Source organism: Chelon labrosus, assembly GCF_963514085.1.
Source record: "Chelon labrosus genome assembly, chromosome: 6".
Taxonomy (NCBI): domain Eukaryota; kingdom Metazoa; phylum Chordata; class Actinopteri; order Mugiliformes; family Mugilidae; genus Chelon; species Chelon labrosus.
In genome coordinates this window covers 2,322,881-2,344,060 of record NC_140342.1, presented here as the reverse complement: position 1 = coordinate 2,344,060, position 21,180 = coordinate 2,322,881, and the positions used below count along the sequence as shown (strand labels likewise).

Below are 21,180 nucleotides of genomic sequence, written 5' to 3'. Positions count from 1 at the left end.
TCCGACGGGATCCCATCCGTTGTTGTAACCATTATAGTGCTACTTCAGTAAGGTAAGAGGGGCGAGTGTTCTAAACTACACAAAATGACACTCTCACATCCACACATCAGAGGTAGCAGGTCATGTTTCTGGCTTAACTAGCGTAGCCTAATTAGTACCCACAGCTGAATGCACCTCATTCTAAACAGCATGCTCCATGGTATCAGCTTATATTTGGTTACCATACAGCCCTGCACTGAATTACTATGTTTAAGCTGGAAACCATAGAAATTTAAGCTGTTCTGTTTTTCACAACTACACCTTATTATTCAGTACTTTCCCTCCTTATTCAGTAACACCCACAAAAGTTGTCTTTGGGAAGTATTTTGCTTTGGTCTATCTAGGGCCATTTTGGGTCTCAGGTTGTCCTTAAAGAGGAGAAATAATTAGAGGTAAGGCGCTGATGCTTGTCAAAAACAGCTGTTCTTTTATTCTTTATGTGCAATACAGTACAACAAAAAACAAAAGCAGCTCCGTGGGCAATGTAACAACGGGTAAAAAATGCTCCGGGAGGGGACAGTCTCATGTACACAAGGTAATGGGTAGATGGAGAGTTTGGCCCTGACTAGAAGCCGTGTTAGTACCAGTACCACAGCCCTGATCCCTGCTGAGGTCTGAACTATTCTTCTGTTTCATGACAGCAACTTCAGTCAGGTTTGTTCAGTTGTCTAATCTCAAATAAAGGATTCTAAAGAGATACTACTACCTTTACATGTTCCAGTTGTCACAAATATTTTAGAAGAAAGGTTTCAAAAATTTCAGGATTTTTTTCTCAACAGAAATGTGTAACTTTAAAAGGATTTGAAAACATTTAGTGAAATATGCTGGTGCTAGCTTTCCTAGTGGCATAGAGGAGGAATTATCAGTTTATCTTTAAGTCTCCACTACAAACAGGTGTAGCAATTTCTCTTTACTTCCTGTCTTTGTGCTAAGCTAAGCTAAGCTAAAAACATCCTGGTCATACTATATTTCTGAACAGGACACATTCAGATGATACTGATATGGAAATGTTCCTTTGCCTCATTGTTAGTCATCAAACAGAATAAACTGTACTATTAAATTGTTCCATATACTGGAAGTGTTACTTGAGTTTTGACCCTTTTAGGTTTCTTTTCCTCCTCCATGCACCTTGGTAGTAGGTGAAGTGTTAGTCTGAACACAAGACACAACTCAGGTTTCACATGTTATATGTCCAAGTTCAGTTTACTGGGTGTATTAAAGGACTTTCCTTTTAGGAGAAGTGCTAAGTTTGCTTTTGTGTGCAAAGTGGATCTGTGAAATGAGTAAGCAACTGGATTTGTTAAGTGTTTTTTAAAAAATAGCAGGTGACAACAGTACAGTGGGAAGGCAATTTGTTGATAACTATATAGTTACATACCAGCACGCAGCAATAGTACAACCTGACCGAACTCTTTGTATGGGTTTGTGTTAAGTATAGCAGGACACGACCAGGCTAAGGCTGCTGGGACTCAGTTGCATTTTTTCCCCTGGTCCTGTATGTCCTGGTCTGTTGCCACAGTGACAACAAAGCTGCCTCAGGGCTTTCATGTAGTTTGGATGTACCCTCTAATGCGCCTTAAGAAGAAGTAACGGAAATGATTTACTTCTTTTATCTGTTCCAGACGAACAGAAATGGGTCCCAGTGTGTCCTAAAGTCACTCTATTTTCACATTGTCTGGGAGAGGTGTGGTGGGTGAATGGTTGTAGTGACACACAAAGATATAAATTGCCAAAGCCTCTGTCACATGGAGTAGGCACATTATGACATGAAACATGAAGGAAGGGGTCATTTAGAATGGTTATCTTTAGTAGTTCTCTACTTAGAAATAAAGGGACCAATAGTAAAGGAATAACATTGACAAGTAGAAGGTAGTACAGTGACCACATGTTGACCTTTGACATCAGTGATAAGCTAACAGTAATAAGATTAATGTTGATGTCCTAAGGCCTTACATTGCTAGCAGCAGGCTTTTGTGTAGCACCAATAAGAATGTAGTGTGACCTTTGGTACCAGCAATCGGTGATGAGGTGAGGGTTTAAGACTTTAGGGTCTTGGTGCTTTGCAGGACTGGCAGCAGGCCTTTCTGTAGTACCAGTGGGAACACAGTTTCACCTTTAGAACCAAAGCACAGTTGGCCGTTGGCTTGTCTTGGCAGGAGTCATCTACTGCTACTGATGCTGCTGGGGCTGCTGCTGATAAACACATAAAAGCCAACAATGATGATACAGGCTACTTAAAAACACTGAAGTACTGCACGAAAAAATATTTTCTTATACTAGTAGTTCATTTGTTAAAAGAGCTAAAATTGTGCTGAATAATGGCATCAGGTACAGTAAACATTTACTTTGTTTCTTTTTGTACCTGGTGCTTCAGTTGGACAGCTCTGGATTTCACAGCTCTGTCTGGCCTCTGGCTTTAGGGCAGAGTTGCAGCTGTGGCCCCTGGTTACCAGCTCCTCCCCCTGGTAACACTTGACTTCTCGAACCTGGACGCCACTCCCACAGGTCTTACTACACTGAGGGGACAAGAGTGGAAAGGATTCAACATATAATGAATAAGTTACTTTGAGACACGATACACGTCTTCTTCTTCATGGTGGTGAGGCCAAAAAAAAAAGTTGCCACCACAAAAAACATCAGACGCTCTAACATTCTGTTGGACCGCCTTTAGCGCCATTGTTTCGACAAGCTTCTGCAACGTCACAAGATTTATTTCCATCCAGTGTTGTATTCATTTTTCACCAAGATCTTGTATTGATGATGGGAGAGTCTGACCACTGCACAAAGCCTTCTCCAGCACATCCCTAAGATTCTCAGTGGGGTTAAGGTCTGGACTCTGTGGTGGACAATCCATGTGTGAAAATGTCTCATGCTCCCTGAACCACTCTTTCACAATTTGAGCCCCATGAATCCTGACATTGTCATCTTGGAATATGCCCGTGCCATCAGGGAAGAACAAATCCACTGATGGAATAACCTGGTCATTCAGTATATTCAGGTAGTCAGCTGACCTCATTCTTTGGACACATAATGTTGCTGAACCTAGACCTGAGCAACTGCAGCAACCCCAGATCATAGCACTGCCCCCACAGGCTTGTACAGTAGACACTAGGCATGATGGGTGCATCACTTCATCTGCCTCTCTTCTTACCCTGATGCCCCCATCACTCTGGGACAGGGTATATCTGACTCATCAGACCACATGACCTTCTTCCATTGCTCCAGAGTCCAATCTTTATGCTCCCTAGCAAATTGAAGCCTTTTTTTCCAGTTAGCCTCACTGATTAGTGGTTTTCTTAAGGCTACACAGCTGTTCAGTCCCAATCCCTTGAGTTCCCTTCACACTGTACGTGTGAAAATGCTCTTACTTTCACTATTAAACATAGTCCTGTGTTTTTCTTCAATTTGATTTCACTAAACGTTTTAAGTGACTGCTGATCACGATTAATCAGGATTTTTTTCCAACCACATTTCCTCCTGGAAGACGATGGTTCCCCACTATCCTTCCAGTTTTTAATAATGCGTTGGACAGTTCTTTACCCAGTTTTAGTAGTTTCTTCAATCTCCTTAGATGTTTTCTCTGCTTGATGCATGCCAATGATTTGACCCTTCTCAAACAGACTAACATCTCTTCCACGACCACGGCATGTGTCTTTAGACATGGTTGTTTAAGAAATGAGAAGCTACTCATTGCATCAGTTGGGGTTAAATAACTTGTTTCCAGCTGAAAGATAATCCCCCATGCAGTAATTATCCAATAGGAGGCTCCTACCTATTTGCTTAGTTAAATCCAGGTGGTGACTATTTTTTTTGGCCAGGCAGTGTATAATAATATTGTTCATACTGTGAATCCACTATGTAGACTGTCTTAGCACACATCTATTTAGTGTCAGTCTGTCATGGCAGACTCAGTTGCTCTTTCAGAGGTTTCTTCTATTTTTGTCAAGTCTCTAAGGACAGAGGGTGTCATGTTCCGTTTGGATAGTAAAGCACCTGGAGGCAGTCTTTTAGAATATTGGACTAAAACTGACTTGAGTATCACTGTGTACTGGCTAGTAGATGCATCAGTATGGGGGCATACAAACAGAAAGAAATGTTACCTGAGACCAGGATGTGGTGAACCATTTGGAGCAGGGTCTCTGGAAGCAGGAGGAGCTGGTCTCTGGTTTGTTGGTTTGGTCACAGCTGCTGTCTGGAAATTCTTTGAACACACCTCCTTCCAGGCCAGCACACACCACCTGGCGCTGCCGTGCACCCCGCCCACATGTGGCATTACACTGAAAAAGACAACTGGACCTTCAATAAAGTAGAAAATATATATGCTACAAAAAACCTCTAAAATGTGCCACATTTACCGGTTGCCACTCCTGTTCAACCCAGTGGGGAGCGCAGTCTCTGTCACCACAAGGATAGATAGCCAGTGGACGCAGTGATTGGTCACACTGCCCCTCTGACATCACAAGGCCACCTGATGAACGACAGGTCACAGCACGCACCATCCTTCCGTCCCCGCACACGCCTGAGCACTGCCGCCATATACACACGTTTTATTTAAATGGTATACACATGAAAGTTACCATGAAACAAACATAGACGGTACTCGTGTCACTGATATGGTTATATGTAGCTCTGGTAAATGGGTGTATACAGTATACTGAAAAACTCACAGGTCCCCAATCAGAAACTGTCCATCGCCTGTCACAAGGAGGGCCTTCACATTCCTGACTTTCCATTGGCTGAGAGGATTTGTTACATAGTCTAATTTCCATAGAGCAGCGAACCTCTCGAGTCTGGACGCCCCGAGAGCCACAGCGTGCTGAGCACTAACACGCATAGAGACAGAAAGACACACAGATTAACAGCCTTGTAGTTACATACTTTATACGCAAGCATTCTCATTAGAAATTAATTATCAGCGTGTTGTTCTATTTAACTTAACCGCCACTTAAAGTTCACAGCTTTTAGAACTAAAATTAGAACTAAAAAGAGTAGCTCTTTAGAACATGTCTATCTGATTTTTATAACATGCCTCAGATAAACCTCACAAATATCAGAAAGTGATCTTTTCATGGCCAGTGTGAACAGAAACTATAACTACATTAAAACTTGTTTTAATGTGTATACGGGCACAGTTTTTGTTTTGCTTAAATACATAACTACAATTGAACAAGTTTGTAGGTAACCATTAAAACTGATGTCTTGACCAATCAATGTCTTTTTTTTTGGGACGAGCGAGCAAAAAGGACAACTGCCGGTTACTAGGTGTACTCTGGTGTGAGTTCATGAGCATTGAAAGAGAACTGTGAAATCGATAAACTAATCAAGAGAAAGTCAAACCACTGCACTGTGCTATTATGTACTACCTCAGACCACTCAGACACCTCCCACTGTGGTCCACAGCTCTGGCCATGGCAGACCTTTCTGTTGGCTGGTTTGTGAAGGTCATGTGACAGACACAGTGAATCGTACACAGAGGAGTCAAGACCAGGTGACAGCATCTTCCAGCAGCGTACAGTACGGTACTGAACGCCCTCACCACAGGTTCGGGAGCACTCACTCCAGCCACTGGTCTCCCATCTGAAGAGAAAGTGGTGAGATGGTGTAGTTAATAAGGTCTTCATTGACATATAATACTATTTCAGGGCTATTTGGAAAAAGAAATAATTTTAGTCAAGAGATTGAGCTTATGTTTATGTTTTCAGATGAACAATTTAGAAGCACTTTAACAGAGATTTTTATTTTGTAAATGAATCAATGCCAGTAAAACTACAATATGCTGTCTGTCCATGCTGTCCATGTTCAGCTTAGTGTCCCTTAGTGCCATTGCAGATAATCAGTGTAGAGTGTAAACTCTGGACTCTTGCCCACTGTTTGCATTTCATTGCTTCATATGCACACAAAGAAACATGCAGATAGGTCTAGTTTCTTTAAACTTGTACAAGACCTCATTCAATATATGAAAGACACAGGTGAGTGCCTTTCCAATTTTCTGTGACCTAAGAAACCCCAGAGAGTGAATAATGTAATTTTTAGTTTTACCATGAAGGCTTGTTTAAGTAGATTAAAACATGTTACTGTACATTCTGTGTCTTTAAATCACTTTTTTCAAATTTAGATGATGTATTTGTTTTTCTAATAAATCACCACTTCTTTGCCATGTGCAGAGAAAACTGTGTTAAATCTCACGTACATTTTGTGTCAGGTAGTCTACGAGTTGAGTCAGTTAGGGCATACCGTGGAGGACACTCTTTTCCAGTGCAGAACTCATGTGTAGGCTCTGGTCTGGTCAGAGAGTCACAGTAACTGTCATCGACTTCAGTACCATCATACCGGACACAAAGGGCATAGCTGGTGGTTATTCCTGAGAATGCACATGTATACACAATGTTAACATAGAGTACTTATACCGATCAGCCACAAAATTAAAACCACTGACAAGGGAAATGAATAACACTGACCGTCTTGTGACAATCAAAAAATATAAAAAACAGCACAAGGTGTTGTGGCCTCCAAATTCACTAGATCCCAAACTGATGAAGTATCTGTGGGATGACTCACAGAGGTTCCTCCCCTCGACCCATAGGACCCAAAGGCCCCAAAGGCCCCAAAGGCCCCCACTAACAACATTCTGTTAGTGGGGGCCAAACACCCCCACCACTGGACACCCTCAGAAGGCTCATGTCCATTCTTTGATGAGTCGCAACTGTTTTGGATGGAGACCTACACAATATTAGGAAGGTGGTCATAATGTTATGCCTGTTCCATGTAGAGGCCGGGTTTTGTAAAGCGTCTTGAGACGATTTGTATTGTTATTGACGCTATATAAATAAAATTGAATTGAGTGTAGACTTTCACAATGGTTGCAGATTCCTTCACCTTTATCTTTTAAAGAATATAAACGCCAACATGTTAAAACAAGTTTATAGATTTTTTTAACAAATGTATTAGAAATAAAAAAACATGATTGTCTGCAGTTTAATATACCCAGCACAATGATTAAAAATTACACTGCTGATGTGATAACTACAGTACCAACCAATCAGGCACAGCCATTGCTTTTGGCTGCGAAAGAGCAACTTTCTCAGGAAGCATTATCAGTTAAAAACCAGACTAAATGTGGGAATTACCTGTCGTACAGGTTGAGCTGCATGGGGCATAAGCAGAAACCTTCCATCGATACATGTCTGCCAGACTAATAGATCTATCTGGCTCCAGACCTACATCAAAGTCATTGCTAGAGGGGAAACAGAAACAGAGACAGGCAAGCAGATTTCATAAACCTGATATTTTCCAGTTCCATTTCATAAAAAACCACAAATGTAACAATCACTGTTAAGCCATATGCACAGTGAGGGTATCATCTAGACAAGCAGGCATGTCCCTACACAGTCATTAAACAGTGTGGGTACAAGATTGGAATGAAGATTATCGTAATAAAACATCTTAATGCAACAATTTAGGTAATTTAGTGCTCATTATGAAATCTAATCATAACTGACATATGAATGATGATAAAAAAATTAGGAGAGAGTAACACAATAAACTCCAAAGATTCAAGCTGTTAAATATTATATGATATAAATGTATGGTGAATAGCACTCCATGGTCTTCAAGCAAATATCTCTTGTACAGCTGTTGCCTCATACCTCTCTGTGTTGGCAGCCTGGACTGCTGACACCTGTTGCAGTTGTACCAAGATGGCGGTGTGTGTACCAGTTTCTGTTTCTGCATGTGCAACAGATTGTGTGTCAGTGGCTGTGAGCATGTGTGAGTGCATTTCTAATTGTGAGTCTGTGTGTATTTCTGTGTCTGTGGCTGGCAGTGTTTCCACATGTGTTTCTGCTTGTGAATGCAGAACAGTGAGTGTATGTTTGACAGAGTGTGTGTTTGACTGTGTCTGGTTGTAATGTAAATCCTCCAGTAGCAGGTAGGGGTCATCTTCCGACAGGGCTGGAGAATGAACACTCTGGCTACCTGTGAATACACCAAATAAATCATGCTATTAATTATAGTTCCACAATGTTCACCTCTTTCAGTAAAGATCCTTAAAAAAAATACTATAAAATGTCTTGAAATGTCTCTTTGTATTTTATCATATTTCAACATAAAAAATAAAAACAGATATTTTGGCTCTATACATGATTTTCTTTTCTTTTTTTTTGAAGTTACAAAATGAAAAAGAAAAGGTTTGTCTTTGCTACCTGGGAATGTGAGCACCAGTGTGTTGTCATCAGCAGTGGAAGGCTCATCAATTGAGTTGGATGAACTCCCTAAATTAACAGAACAAAAAGAGAGGCAGTGGTATAAAAACTTAAGGTAGATATTAATAGGCTGGACAGAGTCCAAAAGAAGTTCTGTTCAGACTGACTAAAAGCTTTAAGCAACTAATCACTCTGACATGCTGACAACTTTCACATGGAAAATGTTTCTACTTGAATGAAATCATTCTGATGAGAGATTCTAACTTAACCGCTTACATGGATGCTACAAAGCATTAGCAACAAAATGATCCGATATGATTTATGCATTTCACATGCCCCAAAACATTAACCAGAATGGGATGTTTTTGCACAAGGTGTTGTGGTGGTGACATTCACCAAGTGGTTCTGCATGCTGTGTAGCGATGAATCTGCATGAAATGTAACAGATTCTTTTTTTGTTCCCCCAACTTTACTGACAACTTTGAATTTGTTCATCTTTCAAATGTTTGTTTGATCAACTTCAATCTCAACAAAAGTTATGTCAGTCAGCAACAAGTTTTCTTTGTTTTCTGTTGCTCCCAAAAAAACCCTTCATGCCACTTGACATGTACCACATGAGGGGCAAATGTTTGTAGAATGAATTCATTTATTCCAACAAGTAAGAAACGACTGGTTCAAGCATATCAGGGGTTATTACTCACTAATATTCTAAAGTTTGACCCTCACTCGCAAACAGAACATTTATTGTAATTGGGCTGGATCAGACCTGCATGTTCTGATATCTTTGGTTGAGGCCGTTTAATTATGATTATCATTCTGATAAATTAGTGGAATACAAGCATCATTGCAAATGATGTCTGTCAGCAGCTTTAGCAAAACAAAGGCCCATTATTAGTAGAAGGATCAGTCTCACTCACTGTAGCCAGAGGGTGCTGGAGGTAGCTTCTCCTCCACATCATTGTAGGTGAATACATGGCTGGTGACATCATCTGGTCTGTACACAAAGATGGCCACTGGTGGTGGTGGACTGGGTGTCCGTATCTCCCACACCACTTCCTCATCTTCTTCTTCTTCGTGCAGCTGGACATCTGAGTGGTCATCGGCTCCCAGCTGGGTGTTGTAGTGATGGACAGATTCTACAGCTCTGCTGTGGTTCATCAAGCTGCTTTGATCCATGACATCTTCATTTACCTCATTATAGGTGAGGTTAAGATGAGAATGTGCAGGAGTGGAAGTGAGGCCTTCTGCCACGGTGATGTCATCAGACTTGAGGGGGATGGTATACTCATAAGTGATGTGGGGGAGTTTTCCATTCAGGTTGTAGTACTACATGGACATGGATAAAATGGTACTGATTAACCACTTAACTCTGAAATGACAAGTAACCTTGTCATGCAGAGAAAAATACATTGATACACACTGGCTTCCTCACAAAATAAGTGTGTGAATATGATGTGTGCTACCATAACATTAAGACCCTGCACTGTGGGTCCCTGGGCGATGATGTATTCCAGCCCATCTGAGAACACATTGCTTGGACGTCGGTATTTGAATACTGTTCCCGCAACATGGAAGTTTTGAGGATTGTCAAAAACAGTGTTTCCATTGAAGAAGAAATGTCCTGCTTCATCTGACAGGGCTAGATAGGAGGAGAAACAGAGAGTATAACTAAACTGGTGTTACTTAAAAATGGGTCAGAACCCCGGCATACTTGCACAATAAATATTAATATTTTTCAATCCCTACTTTTGCTATTTGTTTAGGAAAGTCCCTTTACCAGATTACCAGATTGAGATCAGTTGGTTTAGCTCATATTGATAGCTTAGAAAACATAGCATTGTATTTTAGAAACATCTTATACGCAGTGTTCAACTGGTACTGATGACTTAAAATCTTTTATTTCATAATCAGTATATTGACCTTAAAGAAGATGTAGGTTCTCACCCAGGATGTTTTCAGTCTTGTGTCTCTCTATGATTTGAATGTCTGAAGCTCCAGCTGGGATGTTGGTGATAAACACATAACCTGATGACAAAAATTCCTACTTTAAACTAATAATTTGACGGCCATCAGGAAACACTATAACAAAACTGTGTTCAACATGAAATGACAAACTCTAATATTATTCCCAAAAAATATCACAAACATGTTTCTGTCAGAATACTATGTTTAATTATACTGTAGGCTTTGTGTCACTCACATCTCAGCTTCTCCAGAGTCGGTTAACCAAAATCACATTTATTGAGAACACACTCAAATATTACCCCGGCTATATCTGGGTTATCACAGATTTAACTGTGAAAAGTTCTAAAAAAAGATGTCCTTTTTGGAATCTTCAATACCAGAAAGGACATTTTACCCTTCTCTATTACACTGGCTGAATGCAGACTCGCAGAGGCACCCCTCTAGGGGCCTGTTAAGACCTTGCATTAAGATCCGATCTGTCCCTATCTCATCGCGATCTCTGGATCAGTGAACACCCCCAGGACGCATTGAGATCACATTTGAGAGATACAATCTCTGACATGTGGAGGTGTCCACATTCCTTTGGTAGCGTGAACACAAAGCGTCCTGAGTCGCATCAAAGACCATCTATACTCAGGTAATGAATGATGTTTGCCTAGGTCAATCAGAAACAAACACACACTATTATAAACGATCGCCTGAAAAGGGAAAAGCAACGTAAGTGATGTTTGTTCATTAGTAATGAGAGCCTTTTAAAATATTCTGTCCTTGTAGCTGTCAACTGAAAAATACATTTAAAAAAGATTTTACAAATTAAAGTATTTAATATGAGTACATGAGTATGATTCTGTGTGAATTACTCACGCAGTCATATTGACGTATGAGGAGCCATTTGTGGTTACATTACATATTTCCTCAATCACCTATGTCTTACAGATCAATACATATGCCAAAGTTATGACGCACACACACAAAACAAGCTGCGGTAGAGATCCATTAGAGACAGCTGCTGTCAAAATATTCTACTGGGCCCCCAGATGATGTCGGGGTTTATTTGCATAAAGAGCACGAAAATGAGATTGAATCTGGAGACGCATGTCTGAACATATGTACCTAAAGCTGGCCATTTGCAACTGAATAGCCCAGATCGGATCTTAATACAAGGTCTGAACAGGCCCTAAAATGCAGACAGATAAAACCAAAACAATATGCATGTACAGATACTACCAGAGTTAAGTGGAAATCAAACTGATGACTGATGGAGAATTTCAAACCCCAGGTTGGTGGAAGAGCTGCATTTACACTAAGCAGTAAAAATGGTATAGCAATATTCAATAGTCATTGCGCAGCTATCACACCAGTTTAAGGCTGAACTGACATTCTGCATGAAACATGTCATGAACAAAAGGGACATATTCACATGCTCATCTGTCAACATGTGTGTTACCTAACTGTGTGAGTGCCTTCCTATAGGATCCAGAGATGTGCTGGCATGATGTCCCGTTGCCTCCACATATACCACATCTATCTACTGTCTTACTGCTGTACAGCTCCCCATCACAACCTACAGGCTGGAGCAGAACAGGTGGTGGTTAGTTATTTAGAGGAGTCACCACATAGCGTATCCATTTTTCTTATCATCAAGAAACTTTTGCTTTCAATTGGTTTTAACAGGACACACATTTTGGTTAGCGCTGAATATATTTCAAAAATATTATTATTAATACTTATAGACAAAAATGAAATCACCACTTTCCCTAGTTTGGTTACCTGACATATCCCTTCTATGCAGACTCCATGGTATTTAGTGTCACGACAGAAGGTACCATCATGGGCAGGGACTAGAAGTTGTCGCTCACCACTGATAGTTGTACACTGCAGGTCACATGGCTTACTGGAGATGCTGATGTAATCGGCTGCACAGGGAAATACATATTTAAGAAGATATTTACTTTACTGACATCACTATATAGGATTTCTGTTAATGATGAATGAAATTCAATTAGATACAGCTGGTTTTAATGTGATATTGCACAAATGCAAACCTTACTAATACCGACACTGACAAATGAAAATTCTCAAATTGTTCACATCTGCTGGTATAATACATAATAACAATTCATACAATCGAAGCACAACAAATGACACATTTGCATCATTTTATAATTAGAATTTACAATGTGCTATACTAAAGAGTGGAAGACTGACAAGTTGTGAATCTTAAGGTGCAGATGGGTGTAAATGTCTTATGGCTATATAAAGACTGTACCTGGGTAAAGAGGTATCCACTGATAGTGTCTTCTCCCAAAGGCTTTAGAGTTGAACTGAGAACACTGATGCTGTTTGAAGCTAACACTGGGGCTGGGACATGGCTGGAAAATGCAACATGCATACAAACAAAGAGAAATAAGGATACATACATTGTTTTCCACTACGTTCTTCCAGTTAATTAGTCAGTAATATAAATGAAGCATCCTACCTGGTTTGGACAGAGCTGGTACTGTTTCGGGGAGCCAACACAATATGAGCTGTTTACATTCTGGGTGGCTGACAGCCTGAGAAAGTGACGCAGCGCATACAATATAAAAAACAGGATCATAAAAACAACATAATTACTATATCTATATGGTTTTGCAAAGAGAGCACACTAGATGCACAAAATAATACTGTAAATTGCCATAGCATATTCCATGTTCCTTTTCAGTCTATCAGTTACGCCATGCCCCAGCTGAAGCACTTATTTTTTATTTGGTTGGCTGTATGTTAAAATGTATGTTCAAGAATAGGTTAAGTAAGACGAGGTGTAAATGAATCAATCACAGACACAGTTTTTCTTAAAGATAATACACGGATGTCATAAGAAGCAAGTTGTAAAACAAGTATTGTTAAATTATTGTTTAACAGTCAGTGCTAGGACATGGGTTCACTGCTACTTCTCAAGAAGCAGGGCAGCATCTTGTCTGGTGACCACGGCAGTGACTGAACAGTCTGCAATAGATACTATTCCTACAAGCTGCATGGTAAAACTGCGAAGGCTAAAGATCAGTGTCTCAGTACATGACATAATGACTCAATGAATAGGCTGATAAGTAGGAAACCAATATATATTATATGCGACGGCCTACACAGTCTCAAGGTCTAAATCCAACTGAGCAATTGTGGAAAATTTTGACGACACATAGTGGACAGCATCATAATCTTTGAAGGAAGTAAACTAAAACACTGTTAGTGCTAGACTAGATAACAACGCAAAGCTGAGGTGTAGGGGAGTTTTGAAATGTACAAAATCAGAGTAAAGAGAAGAACACTTTTCCCCAAACTTTTCCTCTGGTACACGGCCCCTTACACCCTCATAGCTTCCATGACAACCCACCCATTGCTATTTCTTTGTAGAATAAACAGTGATTCACTGACATTTAGTGCTCATAATGAAAAGTGAGTTTGTTTCTGTAATGAGTAGCTCGAACAGCTGCCACTATGTACAAACAGTACTTATATACACTTCTCAGACAGACACTTGGCACAAATTCACACAACACATTCAAAGTGCTTCAAGCTGACTAATGCCAACGTTACTCCCTTTACGGTCTCCCTTAAACCGACTTACTAACAAATTAATCATTTGCCATTTCATTTCTCAACGTATAATATACAATAACATGAGTGGAGCTATTTAACCACTCTTCTCCGGCTCTTTGTGCGAGCAAAATATGGAAAAAGATGTTGAAACTCTAAAGCAATCAGCACAGAATCTTTTGATACTTTTAGCTGTACTACTAGTTTTGTTGTTGCAGTTTCCTCAGACATCAGAACCGCTTTCCTCCAATTAATTGCGGCTTTCATTTTCTTGTTTGTGCACTACATAAAACTATATTTCATCCATGTCAGAACACTTTTTGAGATGTTTTTGTTCAGTCACACATAACACTACAAAATTAGCACGTGGTAAAATGTAATGGCTAAGAAGATGTGATATTTGTAATATCATAAGCCTGGAGCGCTATGCACTGCATCCATAGTAAAAACATAACCTTCTACTGTGATTGCATTCTCTTTTGTTTATTTTATATTTTTTATTTCCTTTATTGATCCCACATGGGGAATTCTTTCTCTGCATTCAACCTTTGTTCACAAAGCAGTGTGAACACTTTGAGCAGTGGGCTGCAGTTAAAGGTACTTGCTCAAGGCACAACAGCATTGGACAATAGTGGGGATCAAACCAGTGACCTCATGGTCCCAAAGCTGCTTTTCGCACAGCTTCTTTTGTAGTTGTGCAATCATACAAGTGCATTCATTTAACAACTAACTTTTTGACAGCTAAAGAATAAAGAGTTTTTTACACACCAGCTGATGGAAATACTGTATGTCTCAAGGGACTCAGCACTTCAAAAGTTTGCAAAATATTACAAGTACCATGTGTCTGCAACAGCTGTACCAAGAAAAGAGTGCTGTAGTTCAACATGATCCTTATTCTGTGTGTGTTGGGGAGGTTCTAGAGAACTCCAGCATGGAGTTAATGCATCTGTCTTTCATTACAGTGTTAACTACAACCCCCCACACACTCACCTCCTCTATCTATCTCTGTCTCACTCTCCAGCCCATCCTCCTACACTGTTTAGACAGTAAAGTAGGAGAGACAGCAGGAAGAGGTGAGCGGGAGGTCACCATGTAAGACTGTCACATCTAATTGGTAGAAGGTGATGGGGCGAGGACAGGAGAGGGGAAAAAGGCATAAGAGGAGTAACAGCGAAGAGAGGACAAGTGTAGAGACAAGAGTGTGAAAAAGTAGTGACAATGAAAGAAATTGATTAAAAATGGATAGATGAGTAAAAAGTTGAGAAGAGAGGGAAGGAGAAGTGCAAAGAGAGGAGAAAGAAAGGGCAAGCAAGGGAGGAATGGGAGAAACAGAGGGCCAATACTGAGGGCAAAGTGGTGTTAATCTTGGTTGACAGAAACTTCCGCAAGTCTGACCAAGTCTGACCAAGTCTGACAGGGGGAGGTCAGACGTAACAAGACAGCTACAAACACACACATTCGGTCACAGCTTTACCTAAGTTCGCCCTCTATATGGCCATGTCTCTGGTCATTCTCTGCAGTCTGTTATCTGTGTGTTCATACCTTAAATGTTTTGCGTTCCTGTACATACACTTTTTGTACAAGACATGAATAAACCATCAAACAGTCCATCTGATTATTGATTTTTGTGTCAAATACAAACCTACTTGGTCTGAGTGGTAGCCCACAGGCGTAGTTCTGTTTATTCACAAAGGACAGCACAGTGCAATTGTGGCCTTCATTTTGTCAGATAGTGGGTGCTTTTTCCCCTGCTTAGGTCACTTCTTATAATAACTTAATCTTTTGTGTATGTTGACTTTTTAAGTGATAAAGTCAGAGTCTGTAATAGGCAGACATTATCGTGCAGCTGTAACTTTAGTTATTTCCTGACAATTGGTCAGATTCTATCAAGAATGGAGATTTTCAAACACACCAAACAACTTAACTGTTGGTTAGACAGTGAAATACCCTGAGACATGTACATGCATTTGTGTTAAAGCCAAATATTCAGAAAGAGTACCATTAGAAATAATGACTTGTCTACCTCTGTATGAGACAGTGTCTCTCCTGACTCCTCACTCCTCCTCCACAGCTTCTGGAACATGAGGACCAACTGGACCACTCCCCCCACCACTGAAACACCTCATCCTGAGGGAAAATAAAGTACAGTAGATAGATAGATAGATACTTTATTAATCCCGAGGGAAATTCAAGAACAAGTAGAAGTTCCCAGTAGAACAAGTCAAGAAAAAAAAAAAAAAAACATGCAAAGGTGTAAGATTTCAAATAGCAGTTTGAGTTTGTTTAATAATTCTCCAGTCACAGCCATGTTCGATTCATTATTTTGCCAAATGATAGTTACATATGGCGTAACATGAAAAAAATGCTCATAATTAAATAGATACATGTGTTTCTTCCATGATTGTAAGATTGTATAACTGAATGATGGTTGATCACTGCTATACATGTGTGCTTGTCTTTGTCTCTCATTGTCTGTAGAATTTTAGTGTGCCTACCTACAAATGGTCAGACTGATATCACATTCACAGTACAAAACTGAGACAACAAAACAAATGTTGTGATTTACAGTACCTTTTTGCTCATGTGTTTGACATTTTGACTTCCATGTGATTGCAGATGGACATTACGCTGCTCCATTCTCTCTTCACTTCTGTCCTGACAGACACAGACATACACATCATACACAAACACATGTGTAAACATGAAACACATTACAAGCTCCCTTTTATATAAGGTGGATTCACAAATGGATAGTTGAAAAATAGGAATTGGGCTGAAGTGATCCTTTAATTTATTGCATGTGTTAAGAAAAACAGCTTCTAACTCAGCTAAGTACCATGCCAGTTCGAATTTGGGATTTTGACTGAACTTATTATCTGCAAGGTATGTTAGAATAAACAGTGTCCCTGCCCTAGTTTATATTTATGGACAAAAACAAGCATTATACATATTCACATAAACATATATTATACGTTACAATATTGTGTGAAGTAATAAAAACCAAAATAGATAAGGGACAAAATCACATAATCTATTTTGATTTTGTTTCTTGTGAAAACTAACTGATGCTCTTTCTAATGCAAATTATTCATTAAGAAAATTCACACTTATCCCAACTGTCCCACACTGAGCTGTTCGGGGCAGCTGAAGAGGATTGGCATGCATCAGAAGGATGGGATTTGCTTCTCATTAAAGTGGTATTTTTTAATCCTTCAACTAACACACTCATCAAGGCTCCAAATCCAGTGTTGTCTCAACAGGGTCCTAAACAAGCCTACACACGTTCCTTATACTGTCAGATTACTCTCTGACTAATTCAGCACATAAACACACACACGGTTATACTCTGTGTGTCTTGTGACCTGAAATTAGAGAGTAATAATTGCTTACTATCACATTTATGGCAATAAAAATTGTTTTTGAATGGCTACAGATCAGGCAAGATAGAGACAAATTCACGTTTGATGGACAACATATTTTAACATTACCGGTGCTTATCCATTGTTCACAGAGTAAAAAATGCTTAGCGATTACCTGTACAATAGTCTTAGACACATCCTGTGTTTTTTCAATTCAATATTCTCTGCTATTGGAGAAGAATCTTAGATTGCATGGTGGTTGTTGTGTACAATACACAAATGTGTGGTCAACTTCATCCACACAGCAATGCTTCACATTCAGAAATCCTTTTATGTTTACTCTAGAAATGCATGAATGGACTAAATGATACAACAGTCAGCTATCAGCTATCTCTAGGACAACAATGTTCCTTCCATACATGAGCATACAGGCCAAGCAGAGTTTGTGGTTTAAGGGGAACTGCTAGCACTAGTGGTTACCACAGCTGAGAAAAAGTGTCCGCAAACAATTGTTTGCACAACATTTGGAGGTGCATCTGTTAAGAGTTTGAACAATGAGACACGGAGACAGGTTTGGCACCATGTTTTCGTCTTTACCATATTGAACAGTCAGCATAAGCCTTTTGGTTAGGCTGAAGATGTGTCCAGTCATTTAGCCCGCAGTGAACGGTGTAGCCAAATGTTCAGTCAGTGATTTAACCTTCCAGCATCAAGTCAGAGGTGTTTTCTGTCCAGTAATCTGTCAGACTGGAAACAGCATGTCTGCTTCCCTAGTAGTGTCCATTTGAAAAACTGCCCTACAGAGTCACTAAGACATCAAGGATTATACCTACAACACAAAATGTTGCATAGTGTAACATATTGCCTTTAAGTGGCATCAGCAAAAATATGAATCAAGAAAACAGAGAAGTGCTGCGTGCAGACTACAACTATAACAACTATTCAACAGCTGCTGAAAAAAAAAAAGAAGTGCAGATGTTCATTCAGTTATATTTTGCTGCATCTCAGCAAGTGACTTACATATGGAAATTAGGTACTATATATGAATTTGTTGAAAGAAAGCTTCTGTTCCATTTCTGAATGGGATGAAGCAGTTAAATCAAGAGATGAGGACTCTTCTCGCACTACATAATGTGAAAACTTGGAATGAGAAGGCAACACACAAGATCCCCTTTTACTCACATTTGAAAGAACCTTCTTGAATCATTGTTACATCAGTCAGGTTCAACAAAGCAGCTGTTTAGTTGTACCATCATAAACAAACAGGCAAGTTGAATGGGGGGAAGCAGAGTGACAGTCTAAACACTCACCTCCCCCAGAAACTATTGTAGTCTGCTGATCAAGACAAACCACATAGAGTTACACTGTGGTTTAAAAGGCCTGTTTTGAGCACAACTAAATTCGAACTCAGTTCTTCTGCGTTATAATTGGGAAGTTTGTAAAAATGGCACATCAAACACTATTTGACATTTAGGCTACACCATTCATGTAAAACTGCAAAGATGCGTGTTGGATGAAATCACAGCAGCGAAGAAATTTCAAGTCGTTGTCATGAATTATACAACACAATATGCCCCCATGCATCTGACTAAATTCAGATTATCAACTTTTCTAGGTGATTCGTCGAGGGGAACGGTGACATTCCCGCATTTGGTAGAAGTTATAGGTTCACATACAGTACTGTGTGGTCGTTTGAAGCCAGAACTGCTCTAGAGACGATATTTTAAGCTAGAGACAAGCGCTACTAAGTTAAATATAAACCGAATGGTAGAATATATTAATTCAATGTGAGAACTAGACGACAAACAAAGCTGAAACAAAGTGACGGACTCTTGGAGTAGCCGTAGTAGTCCCCCCCAAGGGAAAACTACACAGTGCTGTTCATAACTTTTAAAACGTTATTCAAATGGACACAGCTCTGTGTGGTGAACGAACGGCTACACCGCGAGCTATTTACCTTAACCGGCCAGTTGTTCGTTAGCGGAAGAACCGGGAGGTGCAGAAGGAGAAAGGAGCAAACGGGGAGAGCTAAGCCTCCGTTACCGAACATGGTTCATTCATGTCAGGGACCGACAACACTCACCCTCCCCTTACCTCTTCTCCCCTCCTCACTCCTCGCCTTCCTCCTCCCATTTCGAACCCCCTTTGATGTAGCTACGCCTTCTGGGCTTGCTCTCGTTCTCACGCGCGCGCGGGCACGCCACGAACGACAAGAGCCCTAGAGTAGAATCATGACTTCCCCATGCTGACCTTATTTTGTATATTTCTCAATAAGCTGTGCCTCTGGAGACAAAGACAACGATACAGATTCTCCACCATTAATATATTACTTTTAAACCCTTCTCATAGGCCAAAAATAGGCCAGGCAAAGGTCGTTTAATTCACGTTTAAAAAGCACTCAGACTGAAAGAGACAATAAATAAATAAATACATATGTGGTTGTTTTGTGGCTTTTAGGAACCTATCCGTGTACTCGTTTTGCACCCATTAATGTTTTTGTTTGTCAGTTTCTTGTGTCTCTTTGCAGAGACTAGTATGAGGTTCACATGTCTTTGGGGTTATTTGGTCTCTCCTTGTATTCGTTTGCATTTTTTTTTTTTTTTTGTTCGTTTTGTTTTGCATAATGTTGCTCTTCATTTTGTGTTTTTTTCTGTGGTAGTTTTGGATGTGGTCATTTTGCACCATCTTGTGGTTAATTTGAATATTCATCATATTTGAGGTGGTTATTTTGCTTATCTATCGATTTTATTTCCCGGTTTAGTTATTTTTCGCATTTTCTTTCATACTTCCACCTCTTTGTAGTAATGTTGAATCATTTCAAACATGTTTCCTCATGGGCACCCTGATGTCCTGGCACTGTGCCCAGTAGGCTTTTTAGTAAGTCGTCCAACTGCTTTGTTGACAGTTTCGCTGTTTTATTTTCCAGTCTTTCAAATACAGGTGGCCACATGCATAGTCATTTAAATCTAAATACACACAATATTTACAAGAATTATAAAATAAGTGAATATTAAAATAAGCGAATATTAAAAATTGAATTGCAAAGAAATGAAATTAATTTACAACCAATAACCAAACAACCATGTGCAATATGTGCAAAAACAATAGTCCAGAGTGTCATCTGTCACACAGGAGTTGGCTTGATGGCTTGAGGCAGGAAAGATTTCCTGTAGCATTCTAGGAGGACAGTCTCGTTCTTTGAGACAACTAAGTTGTCTGAGCCTTCTGTAGAAGGCGCTTCGTTGTCTGTCTATTGTGTGGTGGAGAGGGTGGTCAGGGATATCCATGATTTATAACAGTTTGTTTAGTGTCCTCTTCTCCACCACCACTTTAAAAGTTTCCTGTCTGCAGCCAATGACGGAGCCAGCCTTCCTGATCAGTTTGTTCAGTCTGTTGGCGTCACTGGCTGCAATGCTGTTCCCCCAGCAGACCACAGCAGAGAAAAGGGTGCTGGCCACAACAGACTGGTAAAAGATCTCCAGGATCTTGCTGCTCACATTGAAGGACCTCAGTATCTTCACGAAATAGAGTCTGCTGCAGCCCTTCTTGTACACAGCTGTACTGTTGGTCTTCCAGTTCAGCTTGTTGTCGATGGTCACTATTTGTTTGATATCTCATGGAAGCAAAAAATAAAAATAAAATAAACATCTTTTGAGACTTCTATTGACTTCAAACCCATGTATTTACTTTATATATATTTTGGTAATGTTCAATTACAGTAAAGTTAATGTAAAACAATGTAGTGCTTGAATATGAAATTGAATGGATGCACAAATGAATGACTGAAGGAGATTGGTGAGACCTAAATGAGAGGGAGGAAAGGGAAGTAATCAGCCTATTTCCCTCTGCTTTGACATTCTTTCAGTTTGATTAATTCTGATTTCAAGCACTTCATCTTGTTTTTCTCTTTAGAATTTAGGTAACACATCATTATCTGTCTATTGAGTTGGCACAACCTCCTTGCCAATGCCAAGCATGCATGCTAACTTATATCAGAATGTGATTTATCAGTGGGTCCAAGGATCGACCCCTCAGTAAGA

At 39.9% G+C, this 21,180-nt stretch overlaps 1 protein-coding gene across 1 annotated transcript; it reads right to left on the bottom strand.

The window, feature by feature from the left end:
* Nucleotides 1-320: 320 nt before the first annotated feature.
* Nucleotides 321-19,190, bottom strand: LOC311489514 (ADAMTS-like protein 2; the record flags this gene model as incomplete). Its single annotated transcript, XM_084546629.1, has 20 exons — nt 321-2,232; nt 2,402-2,555; nt 4,140-4,316; nt 4,395-4,565; nt 4,707-4,862; nt 5,403-5,616; nt 6,274-6,400; nt 7,167-7,273; nt 7,686-8,013; nt 8,241-8,309; nt 9,158-9,566; nt 9,704-9,879; nt 10,185-10,265; nt 11,653-11,776; nt 11,976-12,121; nt 12,475-12,577; nt 12,685-12,760; nt 15,805-15,908; nt 16,353-16,436; nt 19,098-19,190. The coding sequence occupies 20 exons, from the start codon at nt 19,188-19,190 to the stop codon at nt 2,084-2,086; spliced, it is 3,048 nt and encodes a 1,015-aa protein (XP_084402755.1). The 3' UTR covers nt 321-2,083.
* Nucleotides 19,191-21,180: the final 1,990 nt, after the last annotated feature.